Source organism: Ranitomeya variabilis, chromosome 8, assembly GCF_051348905.1.
Source record: "Ranitomeya variabilis isolate aRanVar5 chromosome 8, aRanVar5.hap1, whole genome shotgun sequence".
Taxonomy (NCBI): domain Eukaryota; kingdom Metazoa; phylum Chordata; class Amphibia; order Anura; family Dendrobatidae; genus Ranitomeya; species Ranitomeya variabilis.
The window spans coordinates 184,656,322-184,676,108 of NC_135239.1; the positions used below are offsets into that span (position 1 = coordinate 184,656,322).

At 40.2% G+C, this 19,787-nt stretch overlaps 1 protein-coding gene across 3 annotated transcripts in view; it reads right to left on the bottom strand.

Annotated features, from left to right (window-relative positions):
- Positions 1-7,812: 7,812 nt before the first annotated feature.
- Positions 7,813-19,787, bottom strand: part of BICD2 (BICD cargo adaptor 2) — a 103,560-nt gene continuing 91,585 nt past the window's right edge. The window contains exons 5-8 of one of the 3 annotated variants that reach the window (XM_077278267.1): positions 18,684-19,685; positions 18,011-18,162; positions 11,783-11,993; positions 7,813-8,697 (exon numbers count right to left, since the gene is read on the bottom strand). In XM_077278267.1, the coding sequence (XP_077134382.1) occupies positions 8,692-8,697; positions 11,783-11,993; positions 18,011-18,162; positions 18,684-19,685 (1,371 nt within the window). In that variant the 3' untranslated portion in view covers positions 7,813-8,691. Of the gene's footprint in view, positions 8,698-9,862; positions 10,045-10,382; positions 11,994-18,010; positions 18,163-18,683; positions 19,686-19,787 lie in introns of those variants that run through there. The other 2 variants (XM_077278266.1, XM_077278265.1) reach the window with 2 other exon arrangements.

The window sequence follows — 19,787 nt, forward strand, 5'->3', positions numbered from 1 at the left end:
AGCAAAATTTACAATGGAATGGTTCACAAATAAATGTATCCAGGTGTTAGAATGGCCAAGTCAAAGTCCAGACCTCAATCCAATCAACAATCTGTGGAAAGAGCTGAAAACTGCTGTTCACAAACGATCTCCATCAAACTTCACTGAGCTTGAGCTGTTTGCCAAGGAAGAATGGGCAAGAATTTCAGTCTCTCGATGTACAAAACTGATAGAGACATGCCCCAAGTGACTGCAGCTGTAATCGCAGCAAAAGGTGGTGCAACAAAGTAAAGTTAAAGGGGCCGAATAATATTGCACGCCCCACTTTTCAGTTTTTGAATTTCCACAAAAATTTTAAATAACCAATAAATTTCGTTCAACTTCACAATTGTGTTCCACTTGTTGTTGATTCTTCACCAAAATTTTGCATTTGGTATCTTTATGTTTGAAGCATGATATGTGGGAAAAGGGTGAAAAGTTCTAGGGGGCAGAATACTTTCGAAAGGCACTGTATATCCTTATTCTTTCTCCTCCCCTCAACTTTTTTCATTTCTCGAGCCCTGGCATGTGCTCTGCGCTCTACGTCAACAGGGGTGGAGACCTATGACAGGTCATTGTTATATGATGGCGGAACAAACTTCAACATTTGTAATTCATCACCCTGGACTGGACGCTGTTTACTTTCCTTTATGCTGTAAATCTTCCAAGTGTGTTCCTTGGATCTCTGATCGAGCGTCCACCTTAGAAAGTGCGGTCCATCCTTCCTTATATCTTTGAATATCTATGTGAACCCTGGCTGGCGGTCACCTATCTGATATTACGGGTGAGCCAGAAACCGCTTTTTCATATACTGATGATGATGCTACAAGGATACTGCTCTGGTCCAGGTATGGACATTACCTGTTTGAATAAACCTACAACAAGATAGGAAATGGGAGAAAGAAAGGAGACTCATTTCCTCTAAGCTGCATGTTACCAGTGATTGAATATCATAAGGCATGCAGGATTCCTCGGGGGCTACAGCCACATCTGAGACCCACCTTGCTGCCAAATAATTTACAGTTTTGTGTAAAATTTGAATCAATCTCAAATAAATTTGCCTTTGATATTATGTTGCTTAATATTGAATTTTTTCTTATGGAAATGGAGACGATCGGGAAGGATCTCTCTGATCTGGAGGGTCAATTGATTGAACAGCTGACATAACAGGAATGGAGTTCCCTTAAAACTAAGGTGGATGAGAATCTTGTTAAATACAGGAGTGATGTAGAACAAGCTAAACGATCAAAATAGTTCCGTGATGCAGAGGACTGTAAAACGGGTCGTATCTTCAATCGGCAATTAGGAACTCAGTCTAATTTTAATAAGAAGGGCAGAGAGGTCCAGATGAAGAAATGATGTAGACCTCAGGAGAGGAACGTGCATAATTTTGGCGGAATCAGAATCAACAGATGACTCAAGTGTAGTAGGATCCACTTCAACACATTTTTGTGGAAAAAGCAAAGTGGACAAAACAACGCCTAAAAGGAGGTATCGCAGAGGCAGATGGAGTCATGGAAAAAGAGGAAGAGGAACAGTGCGAGAGCAGAGGACAACGAGACATGCCACAATGAGGACAAGGAATGTGGAGGAGAAACGGAAGGATGGCACAATTTATTGGCCCTCGAAAGGAAAGCTTTGAATGATCTTGTTAATAATAAATTAATTAAAATTAAATCGGCCGATAAGGGTGGAGCGGTAGTTGTAATGGATAGATATAAATATAAAGCGGAAATACTACATCAATTGAATGATGAATTTATGAGAAATTAACCTGTGATCATTCAACACGTTTTCAATCGATATTGCTGCTTCTGGTCAATAATTCCTTTCACAATAGACTCATTGACCAGATGCTGTCTGAATATGTTATTATTGAATCCCCTGTTGTCCCTGTACTGTATATCCTCCCTAAGATACATAAAGATTTGATGAACCCACCTGGACGTCCAATCATCTCGGGCAGAGGTTCCCTTTTTAGTTAAACAGCCATTTTTCCGCATGGCATTTTGCATAAATTTGCCATCGAAGGCCGTTCCTTTGTTAGGGACACTAGTGTTATTTTTGGAAAAGATTAAAGATATTAGTTACAGAATCCACCATTTTGGCATTGTTTGATGTGGTTTCATATATACATCTATTGAACATGGTAAAAGTCTCCAGGCTGTGGCCGATACGCTATTGGGCTCGGACTTAGGCCCCAGAGTGAGCACGACTTGTCCTGACGCTGCTTGCGTTTATCCTTGGGAGGAATTATTTCCTCTTTGGGGATTTCTTTCTGCTGCGTCGCAGCACCGCCATGGGGTCCAATATGACACCCACTTATGCCAACATCTACATGGCAGTATTCGAGGACAGGTACTTGTACAGTTCCATCCTCTGGTGCCATGTCTGAGCTTGTTGGCATTATATTGATGATGTTTCCTTTAGGTATGGGAAGGTAATCTCGCTGAACATTTTTCTTTTGAGAATGAGATCAACCAAATTTTTCCAGAACAGCAGTTTACTTTGACCCACTCTACAGCTCAGTTACAGTTCCTTGACACCTTGGTATATAAGGATACTGGTAACCTTAAAAAGGATATATTTGTCAAATGCACGGATAGGAACAGCTTGTTGCATTTTGATAGCAACCACCCACGTAGAATGATCTGCTCACTCCCTTAGAGTCAACTGATTAGGGTTTGGAGGATAGCATCCTGTGAAGAAAGGATAGATGAGAGACTGAAAGAAATGTACCAGAAATTTAGATCCAGGGGCTATCCTGACAGGTATGTCCATGTATTTCAGGATAAGGCACTGGAAACGGAGATGTGAACAACTATAAACACTGACCCGTAGAAGACAAATGGCAAAAAAGAGTTCCTTTTGAATCAACATATTGACCAGCTAGGGGACGAATAATGGGCATTTTGAATAGGCATTGGCCCTTGCTACATATGGGTTCACCTGCAATACTGGATTTTTACTCTGCCATTTCTGTCGTACAGACAGGGTCGGAACTTGAAAGATCATTTAGTGAAATCAGATTTTGGCACTTCAAAGGTGAACATGTTTGGGGTGTGCATGTTGTGGTGACATGACTAAGGGGGATTTATTCTATCATCCCCATTCTGGTAGGAAGCATACATTAAATGAGACATGTAAATGCACATCAAAATTTGTTATATATAATCTTATGTCCCTGTGGGCTAGTATATGTGGGGGAGACCAGAATGGGAATTGGGGCTCGTATAAGCAAACATAAAAATACCATCAGGACTGGACTCACTGATTTACCTGTTCCCAGACATTTTCTGAGTAATAGGCATTCGGTGAACCAGTTGAGATTTAGGGTCATTAATAGTGTCCCTGTACAGAGAAAGGGTGGGGGCAGACAGAAAATGATATAAAGAAAGCAATTACGATGGATTTTTGCAACCTAAAGGTTTGAATATTGAATACAGTTTGTATAACAGTCTGCCTTAAATCCATCCCTTCTTCATTATCGTTACTATCAGGTTGTTTTTAACATTAGTTGTGTTTTTTATTTTAGATGGTTCCCCTTTATAGAAGTGAACTTGGACGGACTAAGGTGCGGAGATGAAGTGTGAATGACAACATTGGATAGAGATAATCCATCTCTGATTCATTATGTATATATGTATTACTAATTTGATGATTGTTGTTATGTCCCTATTCTTGCTCCTCCCATCACCTTTTTTCTTTTCCCGTTTTGTGTAAAAATTCCCTTTATATATGGACGGTTGCCATAGGTTATAACACAACACATATACAGCTGTGCTCAAAAGTGTGCATACCCCGGCAGAATTTTTGCTTTCTTGGCCTTTTTTCAGAGAATATGAATGATAACACCAAAACTTTTTCTCCACTCATGGTTAGTGGTTGGGTGAAGCCATTTATTGTCAAACTACTGTGTTTTTAAATCAATCGATTTCAAACTGTTGATTCTTTTGTTCTAGAGAAGCTGGGGAAGAGAGCTACCAGGCAAACAAACCATCAGTCAAACCATTGTTTCACCGACCACCATCTAAAGTATATGGAGGGCTGAAAAATCCATCTGGCCTATCTCCTGATTGGATAAAAGCTGGCTAAATCCACCGACCGCCTTATAGAGGCCTCCCGATTCTCCCTAAACATACGTCAGGGTAGACAAAAATGAGCAAGTTGAGTTTTCAGGGTAAGCTGTCACAGATGCTTGGACAGTAGTAGAAACTTAACTGAAAATTAGATCAACATTTCCAGGATAAGCAGTTAAAACATTAAGTGGGTTGTCCGGCCTTAGGCTACTGCACACGGTGAAGATTCTCCGCTGCTGCGAGGGGCGGGCACATGACTGCAAGTATGCGATTAGCATTCATGGCAAGTAGACGTGTGAAGCCTCACTCAATGCAAGTGTATTGAGCGAAGCTGGACATATCTGGTCAAAACGTGGCCAGAAATAAGCAAATTACCTACCAGCGGTTACATGACGGACCGCTTCTGGCACTGGCAAACCCTGAGGCTGTGTGCACACGTTGCGTTTTTTTTCCACGTTTTTTCGCTATAAAAACGCGTAAAAAACGCATACATATGCATCCCATGAATTATAATGCATTCTGCAATTTTTGTGCACATGATGCGTTTTTTTCCACACAAAAAAAAAAAACGCATCGCGGTAAAAATCGCATCATGTTCATTAATTTTGCGGATTTTTCGCGTTTTTCCTGCTATTTAATGCACTGGGAAGCTCCGGAAAAAAACGTGAAAAAACGCATGCGGATTTCTTGCAGAAAATGTCCGGTTTTCTTCAGGAATTTTCTGCAAGAAATCCTGACGTGTACATATACCCTCATAGTGCACGCTGTGTGAACATGCACAAGTCTGCAGTTACATAGAGTGACTGGTGGCTTATATCTTAAGGCTGAACAAAGCAAAGGGGTTGCAGCATTCTTCATTGTCAGGTTTGAAGGCAGATGTACGGTATATATATTTACACACATATATACACACTGCATTTTGTGGACTATAAGACGTACTGTTTTCCCCAAACATTTTGTATAGCCCAGCTGTGATGGGGAGTGGCAGTGGCTGAGGAGTGGTCACAGGAGGCATTAGCTGGCAGCTGCTTCTAAAACGTGACTGCTCCCCACGCCAATAGTCCCTTCCACCTCTGAACTGAAGCCGGCACCGAGAGCTGGGCGAAACTACGGGAGTGGTGAGCAGTGAATATTAATTTTCTTTAATAACCGACACATGTGTTAGCCACGGCTGTCCACTTCCTGCAGCTGCTAGGCGAGCACCTGTGTACGCTACTAAGAAAAATAAATATTCACTGCTCTCCACTCTTATAGTCCTGAGCATGGGGAGAAGTGAATATTCATTTTCTTTAATAACCGGCACACGTTTTAGCCACAGCCGTCAGCTTCCTGCAGCTGCTAGGCGATCACCTGTGTTCACTACTAAGGAAAATAAATGTTCACTACTCTCCACTTCCATAGTCCCAAGCATGGGGAGAAGTGAAAATTCCCTTTATATATGGATGGTTGCCATAGGTTATAACACAACACATACAGTTGTGCTCAAAAATTTACCTACCCCGGCAGAATGTTTGCTTTCTTGGCCTTTTTTCAGAGAATAAGAATGATAACATCAAAATGTTTTCTCCACTCATGGTTAGTGGTTGGGTGAAGTCATTTGTCACATTACTGTAGTTTCTCTTTTTAAATCATAATGGCAACCCAAAACATCCAAATTACCCTGATCAAAAGTTCACACACCCCATTCCTTAATACCGTGTATTGCCCACTCTAACATCAATGACAGCTTGAAGTCTTTTGTGGTAGTTGTGGATGAGGTTCTTTATTTTCTCAGATGTAAAGCTGCCCACTCTTCTTGGCAAAAAGCCTCCAGTTCCTCTAAATTCCTGGGCTGTCTAGCATGAACTGCGCGCTTGAGATCTCCCCAGAGTGGCTCAATGATATTGAGGTCAGGAGACTGAGATGGCCACTCCAGAACCTTCACTTTGCTCAGCTGTAGGAAATGACAGGTCGACTTGGCTTTGTGTTTTGGATCCATGTCATGTTGGAACGTCCAAGTACATCCCAAACTTTTGAGCACAACTGTATATGAATATATATATATATATATATATATATATATATATATATATATATATATATATATATATATATATATACATATATATACACACACATACACACACAAACACTGGTGATGAGCGAATGTGCTCGAAAAATATGTTTGAGTATCTGATAGTCAGCCACAACACATGCAGGGGCATCAAACATATCCTATCACACCGAAGTCACTCGGTTAGCACCCAAGCATGCTCAAATAACACCTTATCCCACAGCACATTCACTCATCACCGATATGTACAATGGCCCCATAAATTCCAAAAATAAAAACAAAGCAGACACAAAGTTCCTTTATCATTTTTATTGATACATGTGACTACCCTTACACAGGCAACTTGCTACACACAACCTTGTATTAATGTCATTAACACTTTTCATTCACTAGGCAGACCTTTATAAAAAAAAGAAGCGCCAATCTACGCAACAGCGAACCGCTTCCACTTTCCGATCTGTGTAAAGGTTACTTGGCAAGAGTACGTGCATATGACATGTAACTGAAGAACACTTTTGCCACTAAAAATAATGCACATTAACATAATACAGTACTTTATGAAATCATTTCAAATAAATACCCACAGGACAGATGAAATCATTTGCAGTAACAATATTTTAAAAGATCAATACTGTAAAAGATGAGCCATATAAAAACCCAACATCTAGAATCCAAACTGTTTTTCCAGCAAACAGAAATCATTTTTCCCCCTTATAACAGGTAATTAAAATTTTTCAAAAACTTTTTGTTTCTTATCGTCACGTTGCAAAAAAAAATTGCAAAAACGATGTCCGTTTCCAAGTACCAATTACAAAACAATTTCCTTTAGGCCTCAACAAACAACCGCGGAGCTTGTTGGTGCCGCCGAGCGGAGCTTATTGGTGCCGCCGAGCGGAGCTTGTTGATGCCGCTTGCAGATTCTGTTTCCTGAAAACCACAGCAGTTAAATACAACATGCAAGAGCAGATATTAATGCGTTGTTTTCCCACATTTGCTAGCGAAAGAATGATAAGGCTACGTCCACCACCGTACACAGGTAACAGATAAGTCCTCGCGTTCCGCCCGCCCCCAGAGAAAGGCGGACCACCACCACAAATGTGTCAGTAATATATCTTGCCATATTTAAAAGTAAAAAAAAAAAAAACTTTTTTTTTTTCAAAGCTATTAGTTTTGGTTTGCAGACATTAATTATTTGTCTCGATCCCTGAATTAGCAAGGATCTGCGCTGAAAAAGAATCACTGATCAACGGAATTTTTTACAATTTTTCATTTTCCGGAAATATAGATGTATCTCCATTAAAAATATGCAAGATGATGTTTTGTCTTTTGCGCTTATTGCTCTGCATGGTTTCTTTACTTTTTTTCCCCAGAATTTTTTATGTTTTAATTTTTTTTTAATTCCCATCAAAGCTGATCTAAGATTTCTCAAAAAGGCACTACTGGTATCCACAACAAAGGCTTTAGAAACACTCAGTATTTGACAAGTTTAGCATTGACGTTTCTAGATGTACCAGAATTTGGCACAATAATAAAGAAAAAAGTAAAAACTAAACTAAAAAAAGAAACAATTCCAATTTGGAATTTTAATTGGTAACAGTTGTAAAAAATTCGGTTCATCAGCAATTCTTGATTGCCTAAAAAAAAAATCAGACCATTCTGAAATTTTTAGGTAATACTACTTATTAAATGCGGTTTTTTTTCCAAGTGCCTATTACTGTTTTAACCAAAGAAAGTCAAGTTTTTTCCTTGTTACATTAAGCTATTCCTAAGAATAATAATATAGTATGAAAACCCCAGAATTTTCAGACCCTGGATTTTATTTTTTTATGAACATGGCAGTTAAAAACCAGTAATTCAAAACACACACAAAAAAAAAACAATTGTGGAAAAAAAAGCCATAAGACAGAACATCTAAATTTATAGATATCTAATGTCAAGTGTATTAACCCATAAAACAAAACAAAGTCGGTATTTTCCTTGCGACGTGCTGATACGTAAATCAAGACGCCTAACAAGGGGAAAAAAAAAACAAAAAAAACGCCATGTCGAGGCTAATAATGCAGCCACGACATGTTTTGAACATTTCTACGTAAAATATAATAGAACAAAAAAAAAATTAGAATATCAAAAGTGCACAGGTTTAACAATCGGATGTAAAATAATAATAATAATAGAATAATAATAATTAAAAAAAAAACCTTTACCCAACTTTACTGGAATATTGGATAGTTGAACGTAGCGTTTTGTTCAGCACTTGTAAGTTTTCTTCCCCAGCAGCATATTATAGTAAAGCTTTTTTGGATTCTGAGAATATAGTTTGATATATATAAAAAAAAAAAAACATAAAAAAAAAAAAAGAAAAGAAATGGGAAGGAACGCTTACTGTAAAACATATCAGATTAAAGGTGGGCGCAGTAGTTTCCCGTCTTAAATAGTTTTTTATTTGTGCCATTGGCTCTAATTAGTCAGGAGCTACTCGGATTGGAGGAGTTAGGTGCATCTCAGTGCACTGGGATCGCAAGTTCTTCTCCGGGAACTATTCTACAACTGAAAAAATGAAAAAAAAAAAATTAAAATTAGAAATTTTAAAATGACAAAATCGGGAATTTACTGATAAGGATCCGTGCAGCTTGTGTTAGTTGGAAAAATTAAAATGAAGCAAGGCCAGGCAGTCATTAGTGTTCCAGGCATATAGAATAAGCGGTGTGCTCTCTCGGAGACATTAATAAAAGGAGTATTAGCGGGGAAGCGACTTATGCAAGGTAGCACATTTCTTACAGGTGTTGAACAATAGCTGCTAAAGCTCTGGAGTCATAAAAGGTATATAAAAAAAAAAAAAAAAAGTGAAGTTTTTTTTGCATTTGTGCACTGAACATGCAGGAAGATAATTAGTAAGTGCATTATGTCTTCTATTCTCATGCAGAGAGAAAAAAAAATAATGCCTAAAGTGAATAATGCATTGGTGTTTATAGAGAAAAGCATCAATATTGCAATAACTAAAAACAAAATAATAATTATAGCATTATATAAGAGTATGGCAAATATAGGATGCCAACCTAAGAACTTCAGACCATTCCAAATTGGAAAAAAAAAAACAAAGAACTAAAATTAAAAAAAAAAAAATCTCTATACTGAAGAAATAAAAAGTGAATCCGAGCAGGTTTTTGTACTTTCGCTAAAAAGATGGGGGGGCAGTGGATCAGTGTGTTTGTGCTAAATATAAGTTGAGCCCCTAAAGAAAAAAAATACATATATAATATTGGACAAAAATAATATAAGGCTCAAAAGATTAAGAAAAGCTAAAAGCAAAAGAAAAAAAAAATGCTAAAAATTAGCCGAAATGATTACAAAGAAAAGCCTAAAACAAAAAAGAAAAAAAATGCAAAAAACTTGTGTAAATGATTACAAAGAAAATACAAAAACTTTAAAAATGCTAAAAACTAGCCGAAATGATTACAAAGAAAAGCCAAAACCAAAAAAGAAAAAAAATGCAAAAAAGTTGTGTAAATGATTACAAAAGAAAAGACAAAAACAAAAAAGAAAAACAAAAGGCTAAAAATTAGTTCAAATGATTACAAAGCCAAAAGAAAAAAATATGAGTGATCTCGGTTGGTGAGATAATGAAGTGTGTGACGACTCCCAATAGTTGTGCATTTCTTTAAGATTTTCTACTGATCCGTTTCTTGCAAGACTATGGAAAAACATTAACGAGGGATATATAAAGTATAAATATTTTACGAAGAAAAAAAAAACAAAGCACAACCCTTTGCTAACATGCAATTTCTCGATGCTTTTTACACTCCACCACTCGGGAAAACCAGGCCATGATTCCTCCATTACCTGAGCCTACTTAGCGGCAGAGTGTCGCGACGCAGGAAGCAAAGTGCTGATAATCTATAAAGAATGGCAGTGATGTGATAAGAAGCGGTGCCGGGGTCACAGCGTGTAGAAAAAAACGAGTAAAGGGATACAAGCAGGGGGACTGGTGTTAGGGGAGTAAGGACACAATCCATTCCGACCTGAAGAAGCTAAATACACGTAAAAAATTGCTAAAAAAATTCCAGAATGAACAGGGCTTTACAATAGTACAGCATTACAAAGTAGGCACTTTAAAAAGATTTTTTTTTTTCCTTCCCCAAAATAAAACCATTGTGCCGTATTTCAACCTCCGATTAACTAAGGCTCGATTGTGTTCCTTTTTATTTTATTTTTTTTCCGGCACAATTTCCAGGTTTTTTTTTTTTTTAACCATTTTATTATTTCCTTCACTTGAATTACAAAATTGGCATAATATAATTCAAGCGTCCTCGCTTTCCTAAATGAGGCATGGACCCCTAGGGGTCAGCATTTTTTTAAATTGTAGAGCCCTGTTAAACTATGTGCTTGCATAAATAATGCAGATTTTCTCCGGACAGTGTATTCTATGACAGTATAGAATAAGAGGTTTCAATACTATTTACGAACAAGAAAAAATAAAAAAAAACTGCCAATAATTCTGGAGTTAAATTGGTAAGATGTTTGCGTGCCGGAACGGGGCCACACGTCTCCTTTTCCAGCATGTATTTAGATTTTTAAATTTTTGGTGTGTTCCTACCATCAAGTATTCTGAAGTCCAAACTAATTTCTGCATACTGTTAGCTTGTTAATACTTGAGCAGATTTTCCCAACCACGTGGCACATAAGGACTAGAGGTCATTTTTCTCAATCTGTGCTTCTTTTGACTTGGATTAAAAATGAAAGATTAGCAAAGCATGCATTAGCTCGTACTGCAAGAGATGCTCGTGAAAGGTGGCAGATGGTAAGACCTGTGCTAAACTTCCCTTATTCCTCCACACAACTTTTTACAACTTACTCTGGATCGCTAGAATGGTGCATGATACCGACACATGCATTACAGCAGGCCACCGACCAAATGGACCAGTTACGGACCCCCCACCAGATAGGCGACCCCTGAAGCTTTTAATCACTGCTACGAGATGGGCAAGAATTTCTGCCTCTTTTAATTACCATTTCGATTTCCCGTCCAAATTCTCTCTCATCTGCAATTATATTTTTTTTTAGAAGCGCCCATGTGTCGTAACCACAAAGTGGCTGACAATCACTTCAAGACTCGGAGAGACGGGCTGTGATGTCTCCTGTTTAACCCATATATTGGTTTTTATATAAAAAGTTAATGTTTCTCCATGCATTAATGAGAATAGCTGCCCAACATCTAATACCAGCTTGCGAATATAATGCAAGACCGGTCCAAAAAACAGTGATTATGGCTTCAGTTTGCAATCCATTTCCCAAAAAAAGTCAAAAGAAAACCGCCTGACAGGTTAACTTCGGAAGTGCTGCTCCGTCTCCTTCCTGCGTTAACTTGTCGCAAGCTCCCCCCCATACAAGTGTTAGTTAGAATTAAGCTTAGCTTAATAAAACCATTTGCATACACGGTTTAACAACAGACCAGCGCAGGTTTAGTGGCTGAAATATTGTAGCAATTGGCATTTCATGCGCGGACTATCCAAGCGGGAAAAACAAGGTTCTGCCTTCTCTAGTCACAGCAGATCTTATATTTCTCACTGCAAAACACCTGGTTGTTGAGGACAGCGCCCTCAGACCTGTCCGCACAGGAGCGAACGTGACTTACACTGGGGTTACTAGTTTTGGTTTTGGACGTGGATTTTGTGCGCACGCGCCGGGCCTGCTCGTTGTCAAGCTCCAGATGCTCCAGACGTTGCGTCAGTGCTAGCTTCTGCTGGATGGCCATGCGGAGCAGAGAGTTCAAGGTCTTCTTCTCGTCTTCTGCAGCTGCCAGCTGTCTCTGCATTTCGTCCAGCTGCGTGACATATTCGTCGCATCTAGGGGGAAGAGAATTGAAAATATAGATTTTAAAACAACAGCTTGGTGTTATGCCGAGAACATGGTTGCTTGGAAAGTGTATGATGCATAGACTATTACTTTGGGCTTATCTATCAACCAATAATTATTTCAAGCCTTACAATAGCCATAACCCAATTGGTCAAGTTTGGCAAGCGTGAGACTCCTGAAACTGGGCCACTCTGTTCTATGGAAAGAGAACAAAATTGTACAACCCAAGATGGGCACCCTCTCTACAAGCCTTTCCTAAAGTAATGTGAATAAGGTAAGGCTTAGTTCACATTCATACAACACTACACTGAGCCCTACATCATGGCATCATGGTTTCAGATGGAGTCCCCATGAGAGCCATTCAGTATAATGCCACACATGGATTCACATTAGTGTGGAACCCGTTTCAACAGTGTCCATCTTTTTAGGTGGACACAAAAAGCAGTCTGCTACACTACTGCACTTGTGTCCACGTAAAAAGAACCTCTATTGGAACCATTCCACACAGAATCACTTTGATCCACAGCGGCCAAACAGTCAACAGTGATTCCATGTGCTCAATGTCGGAAGCCCCTTTTTTTGGAATTTGCTTGGAATCCTCGATGCACTGCTCAGCTTAGCACACAGGATAAATGTAAACTAGGGATTAACAAAGTTTTAAGCCTGTTTATGCACACTGATTTCAAGTCAAGCGTTGGTTGACTATACACAAGTCCATCGACCCTTGTTTATGGCCCCATCACGTGGGTCAACAATACTGTATGGGAACGAAATGATTTTGTTAATTTGATCATTCTGTTCCCATACAGTCTGTATGTTGTGGGCAGCATATCGCCCCGTGTAAATGCAATTTTATCTATTAACGATCCAATAAGCTCGTTCATCGGCTGATCGGTGACATTTTACACGAGTCGATGGTTAATCACGCAATTGGGCTTTTAAAAAACACAAAATCAGAAATTTAAACACCCAAGCACTGGCAACGATCACAAAACTACTAGCAACAGCCTAAAGCGCCCACTTTTGAGCAGAAGCCAGGCCATTTTTTTTGACCTGTTGGATTGCCCCAGGAAATAGTAGATTGTTGGCTGACGTGTAAGTAGGCTCTATGGTTATAAAAATTGCTACAAAAATGTACAAGAGATAATGAGCTGTAATGCAATGACATGTAGACATATTTGTTATTCCGATTTCTGGGAAAGCGCTCCTTTCCACTTAGTTGTAAACTGGGTGACCTGAATCTGACATGGGTTCCCAGATGATTCCCCCCTCTATTTATACCACCGATTTCAGAGCTGCATCTATATAATTACTCTGGAGCTTCCCCCGGGAGCCGCCTTCATGTATTAATAAATCCCTTTGTGCCTGAGCAGCCTCGGGAAGACGTTACTCTCTGCAGTACTAAATGGCTGCAGACTAATTGCTGCACTTACTTCAAGCAACAGAACTTTTCTCCCTTAAATATTACATTATGTATGAATGGTCCATTCTGTAATATAACTCTCAGCCAAACTTACAAATAATTCATGGAATTGGGGACCTTCTCTTGCTGGCTGATATATAGAAAAACTATCATTTTTTATTAGGGTGGTGGGGGGAGATGTAATTTTATATTGCCAACTCTAAAAATTTGAAGGGACCAGCCCCAGTGATGAGTGAACTGTAAAATCTTCCCTTTCCATCCTCTGTAATGATTTCCAAATCAGTCGCTTTGGTGCAGATGAAGAGTCATTTACCGTATATATATGCCCCCTTACCTTTCTCTCTATGCCGAGACCCCAGAATGGCAGTGCCAGCTGATTAGCAACAATAACTGAGCCACATTGTTCTGGATCAATTGCAGCTGACAGTGCAGTGTCAATGAAGCCCATTCTAGATTTAGGCTACGGATTCCCGATAAAGACCTAATTTTGCCAAAAATGTTAGCATTAGCGCAACACAGTGGCAGTTTCAATGCTTTTTTACAGGATAAGATTATTGCAGGAACTGCCAAAAAGATCCACAATTGCAACGTGGTTTCCAATTAGGAAACATTAAAACACATGTTCAGTAGAGGAGCTCAGGCACTGGAGCGGTCATTATTCATTATGTTCTGTTTCAAAGCAAAAAGAGGCGGTAAAGGAGGAACGGGAGCGATGAGGGAACGGTAGGACCAACCCAAGAAGAGGAAGTGAAGGATAAACAAGCGAGAAGGAGGGACAGTAGGACCAACCCAAGAAGAGGCGGTGAAGGAGGAACAAGCGAGAGGAAGGAACGGTAGGACCAACCCAAGAAGAGACAGTGAAGGAGAAACAAGTGAAGTAGGGACAGTAGGACCAACCCAAGAAGAGGCGGTGAAAGAGAAACAAGCGAGAGGGAGGGACAGTGGGACCAACCCAAGAAGAGGCGGTGAAGGGGAAACCAGCAAGAAGGAGGGACAGTAGGACCAACCCAAGAAGAGGCGGTGAAGGAGAAACAAGCGTGAGGGAGGGACGGTAGGACCAACCCAAGAAGAGGAGGTGAAGGAGGAACAAGCGAGAGGGAAGGACAGAAGGACCAACCCATGGAAGAAACATCTTTGATGAAGTTCTATACTCTCCTATGTATGCTGGATCATGGAAAAGTGGGAAAAAAAGAAAAACCAAGAAGTGTGGCAAGTTAGGATAGGAATTTTAAATAAGTGTAAATTTGAAAAAATGTTAGGCATTGGACCAACCCTTGAAAAGTCTTTTACAAGTAATGGCAATTTCCCAATTTTCATGCAAATTGTATACTTCCATGTCTACATGAGCTCGTACTGCTGGGTATGTCCTAGCCAAAGAACATACAGATGTACTGCACTAAACAGAGCACTGTCATGGATATGATTCCACTGTGAGCAAGCAGGAGAAATCAGGGATATAAAAAGTCCCATAAATTAGGACTTGTGTAGGATTAGCCTGCTGTAAAGTCCTCTAGCAGTTGGCCTATATATAACCGGTGATCAGATCTGACTGATTAATGTTCTGTACAGGAATGATCAGCACAGATGGGCCGGGTGCTTAAAACCACTTTAATGAAGCCTTTTTGTCTGATTAATAGCATTTGGCAGGAAGGTACGTGACCGGCAGACGCAATCAATTTTCAAAGTGAATTCTGCACGATGTACCAATGCATGAGCCGAAATAATCCTAAATCCAATAGCCAGGGCACAAGGATTTCTTCAGACATCAAATGCAAAACCTTTATTCAGATCAGTGTCAAGGACATATGGGGATCTTGGTCCTAATAAAAGCAAGAGATCTGCATAGTTAGAGAAATGCTGGTAATTTTTTGACATTTACATCGGATTCCAATTTTCTTTAAAGGGAACCTTCCAGATGTTTCATTCTGCACAAGCCTCGAGAAGCATGAAATTTAGACAGGCTTTAGCATTACAGCAAGCAAGGCTCCAGCTTATAAAAACATTGGGTGTATGTAGTCCATGTAGTCCAGTGGGTGGCTCCATCCAAATTCCTCTGCCCGACTACACTTCATTGGGGGAGGAGAGGCCGGGGCCAGAGGGAAGAGAGAGAGGCCGGGGCCAGAGGGAAGAGAGAGAGGCCGGGGCCAGAGGGAAGAGAGAGAGGCCGGGGCCAGAGGGAAGAGAGAGAGGCCGGGGCCAGAGGGAAGAGAGAGTGGCCGGGGCCAGAGGGAAGAGAGAGAGGCCGGGGCCAGAGGGAAGAGAGAGAGGCCGGGGCCAGAGGGAAGAGAGAGAAGCCGGGGCCAGAGGGAAGAGAGAGAGGCCGGGGCCAGAGGGAAGAGAGAGAGGCCGGGGCCAGAGGGAAGAGAGAGTGGCCAGGGCCAGAGGGAAGAGAGAGGCTGGGGCCAGGGGGAAGAGAGAGTCCAGGCAAAGACAAGAAAGTCCACTGGGCAGTTCCCTCAAGCTTAGCACTCCCAAATCCAGAGATATCAAATAAAATGTACATGACTTGACAAGATTAAAATCCTTGAAAATGAAGTAGAAAAAAATTAAAGTAATGGCCCCATACAAATTAAATATTGGTTGGCCAAACGAACGGTCAACAGCCATCTTTCCCGACTCCCCCATACACAGGAATGCTCGACCAAATGCTGATGTGTTCTCTATGGCAGACTGCCCCAGCAGTGTTTTATTTCTATAGAGAAGAAAAAGGATCGGCCACGGTTACAAACATATGTAAATTTTATTCTCAACTAACCCTTTTATATCTATTTCACATCAATTATATTAAATTAAAAGAGCCCAGATATTTTTCTTGTCTTTGTTTCTAGAAATTATAAATCTAAATTATTTCTAATTATGGTGGATAGGTCAAGATCAATGTAAATGGAAAACAATGGTAGCAATTAGGATTTTAGGATACCATAAGTGAGAAATCGCCTCCATTGCCATTCATTTATTATACAATATCCCAGAGAACCTGCACGAACTTGTGCCACATATTGTGAATTGTTTTCTGGGGCTTCACAACCTTGGCCGGTGTCTTGGGTTTCATTCAAATGTCGCCATGAAAGACTACTGACTGACCCCACATGAAAGCGGCCTGAGTTTTGCAACACCTGTACCTGCGTCAAAAGCTTCAAACTACTAATAGTGTACAGGCAGAAGGTTTACAGCAGGGGTGTAGTGATGAGCGAGCATGCTCACCACTCGAGTGAGCACCAGGGTGATTGGGTAGGCATCAAGTAGCGCTGGTGCTTGAGCTCCATGATCGATTTTGCGCCCCACATGTTTCACGGTTCTTAGACAGCCAATAAACCGACAGCACTGCAGACAATAACAGACGCCAGAAGCAGCGGTAAAGACTCATCCCTGGACCTGGTGAGGGTGAGCAATGCACAGTTTCTTGTGATATTTAAAACAAGCTGCACCCAGAGGACAGGGCTTATCTGAAACCAGTAAAACCCTTTGATATTGTCATCCATGTGAACCATGTACAAGAAACCAACTGGTGGTAAAATAAAGAGGCTGGTAAGGGGGGACAACTCCAAGCAATGACAGAATCCTTAATTTGACGTTTGTTGCCTCTTTCTGCCATGATCATGATCAGGACGAGCTTAATTACGTAGAGTTCCCCGGTCATTAAACATCTCATAGTAGAGAAGGGAATACAATCGTATCCTGCAATCCATGAGCATAATTTAGCTCACAGACGACTGACCGGATACATAAAATATGAGCACAGAAAGGTTTACTTTACGATTCCTCTTGTATGTAGCTTATATACATTAGTCATAGTGAGTAGTGTTGTCAAAAATGGTTTATTTTTGAGGATATCAATATAAAGTAAAGGGTGTAATGCCTCATCTCCCCTGAGGAGGCACTGCAGTAAAAGTGGACACTTCCTGTCAGGCTCACTTGCTGATTGGAGTCGATCACTGGGATTTCCGGTAGAAGGTCAAACTGTGATATCCTTACCATTGGGAGAAAGTCAAAAATAGTAGACAACGCCTTCAAAGTCCAAGAGTAACTAAACTTTTATTTATATTTTTTATAAGAGTTCTGTCCAGCATGGACAATTATGAAATTTTGCAAAATACTTGATTAGGGGATGTTTCTTCATTCAATGCACGCAAGTGACTTCTAAACCCCGGCTTTTTCCCAGTATCTTCTCTTGCCTTAAGCTGCACCGATATCAGAAAGTACTTATTGGGAGCACAGATGATGGCAGTGATGGGTCAGCTCAGCACCTATGTGTCTCATTACTTCTGAAGATAAGCAGCTGGAGGAGATTGTTCTGATAAGATAACTTGGAGGAGGAGACAGGTGTTGACCCATAACTGCCATCATCTGTACTCCAAATGAGAACGCTTTGATATTAGGGCAACTGAAGGTAGAGAAATAGACTGAGGGAAAAGCCGGGGTTTGGAAGCCACTTATATGTTTTGTTTTTTTTCTACAGGAATTAAGACAAATCTCTTAATAAAGTGATTTGCAAAGTTTCATAGCTTTCCATGTTGCACAAAATTATTAAAAAAAAAAAAAAAAAGTTTAGGAATGTGTATGCAATCGGTCATATCTACATACCTTGTAGCAAACATGGCTCTGAGGGAGGAGAATGTAGCAGCGTCTTCCTTGAGAGCCTTCAGCTCGTTGCGCAGTTTCATCATGGTCTCCGTCACCATGGTCTTCTCATTCTCATACTTGCTCTTCAAGTTGGCGAGTGCGACCTCCGCAGTCTGGCAAAAAAGAAAAAAAGAAAAAAAAAATTCACGGTGAGAAATGTTATTGTTATGATCAACTGAATTTTATAGGGATACTTCCATAAAACGTAAGAACTTGTCAATTTCCAACAGTGATTAAAAAATTAAAAAAAATTGAGGTTTACAAAAAAAAAATCAAAAGATTTTATTTTAGTCCTAAATTACTATTATATTTATCAATGTAAGGACATTAACTGAAGAATATTACGGTTTGAAGCCTTAATCTGGAAAATCAACACTATACATCCATTTGACTCGCCGCGGCAGAAAACGTTTCTTTAAAGTAAAGATAAGATTGAATAAGAAATAGGGTCAGATTGGTCCATTCAATCTAAGAAATGGTTGAGGATTCAGCTGCTCTAGAGATTAATTGCAAATATACTTCCCCCCTTCTGAAATAATGAGACATAACCTACTTTCCTCAGAGCGTATCACACAATGAATAAATTATAATTGAAAAAATAATTGCTTAAGCTCCATATCAAATTGGGACTTACTTGTTTGTTGGCTTTGAGCACAGTTCTCAACGTAGCAATCTGTTCCCTCTTAGTGCTCAAAAGAGACTTCAGCTTCAAGATGTCTTCCATGAGTGTTTCTTTGTCTCTATCCACCGCTGGTCCAAGCTCTTGGCTGGCTACTTGTTGCCGGGATAGCTCTGTGGTCCTGTCCACTGCAGCCTGTAAATGCTTGATCTGATCACGGATTATAGCTATCAGGTTATAAATGTTCATGGGTTCTCTTCTAGGATCAGAAACAGGAGATGGGATTGGAGATACGGGAGATCCAGACTCACTATGGCCATTTTCGTTGTTCAACAGACCCTTAGAAAGAAGTATGGGTGACCTACGGCCTTTGCCTTCAGGACTGTTTCTTCCGCCTTTGCCCTCCTTGTAATAATCCAACATGACCCGGTTGGGCGTTTCATTATTACACATACACACATGATGGTACAAATTGGCCAGCTCTTCGCTAAATGTAACCAGCTCATCTTGGGCCACAGTGAGACTTCCTTGTGTCTCTCCAGCTACATCACTCACTTTCTTTAACTCTTTTTCGAGCCTGACAACTTGGTCTCTGTCTTGTCGTGTGGTCTTCTCAAGTAAGGAGATCTTTTCTACCATGGCTTGTGTTTCACTCTCAAACCTGTTCTTGTCCTCTTCATATTTTGACTCGCATTCCTCGTATTTGGTCTTTACAGTCTTCAGTTCTTCTTTCAGGTCGTGTACTTCTGCCGAGGCTACCTTGTACTTGCATTCTAAGATCTCAGGACCATTAATGTCAACCTCATAATAATCTCCATCTTCGTGACTATCCCGCTCTTTCTCATTGTCTAGAGAGGACTGGCGTTCCTTGGAGGCATGAAGTTTCTTCATGGCATTTAGATTTTCGGTGAGCCGGCTAACCTTGTCGTTCTGCTCGGAGAGAACACCTTTGGTGTTCTCCAGTTGTTTCTGAGATTCCTGAAGAGTAGACAACAAACCAACCTTTTCTCTTTCCACCTAGTTAAGAAGAAAATCATGGTCAGTACAAAGAAACTCTCACACACGTTACATTATCAATGCTAAATATTACAAAGTTGTGCAAAATATTGAGTTGTCTTA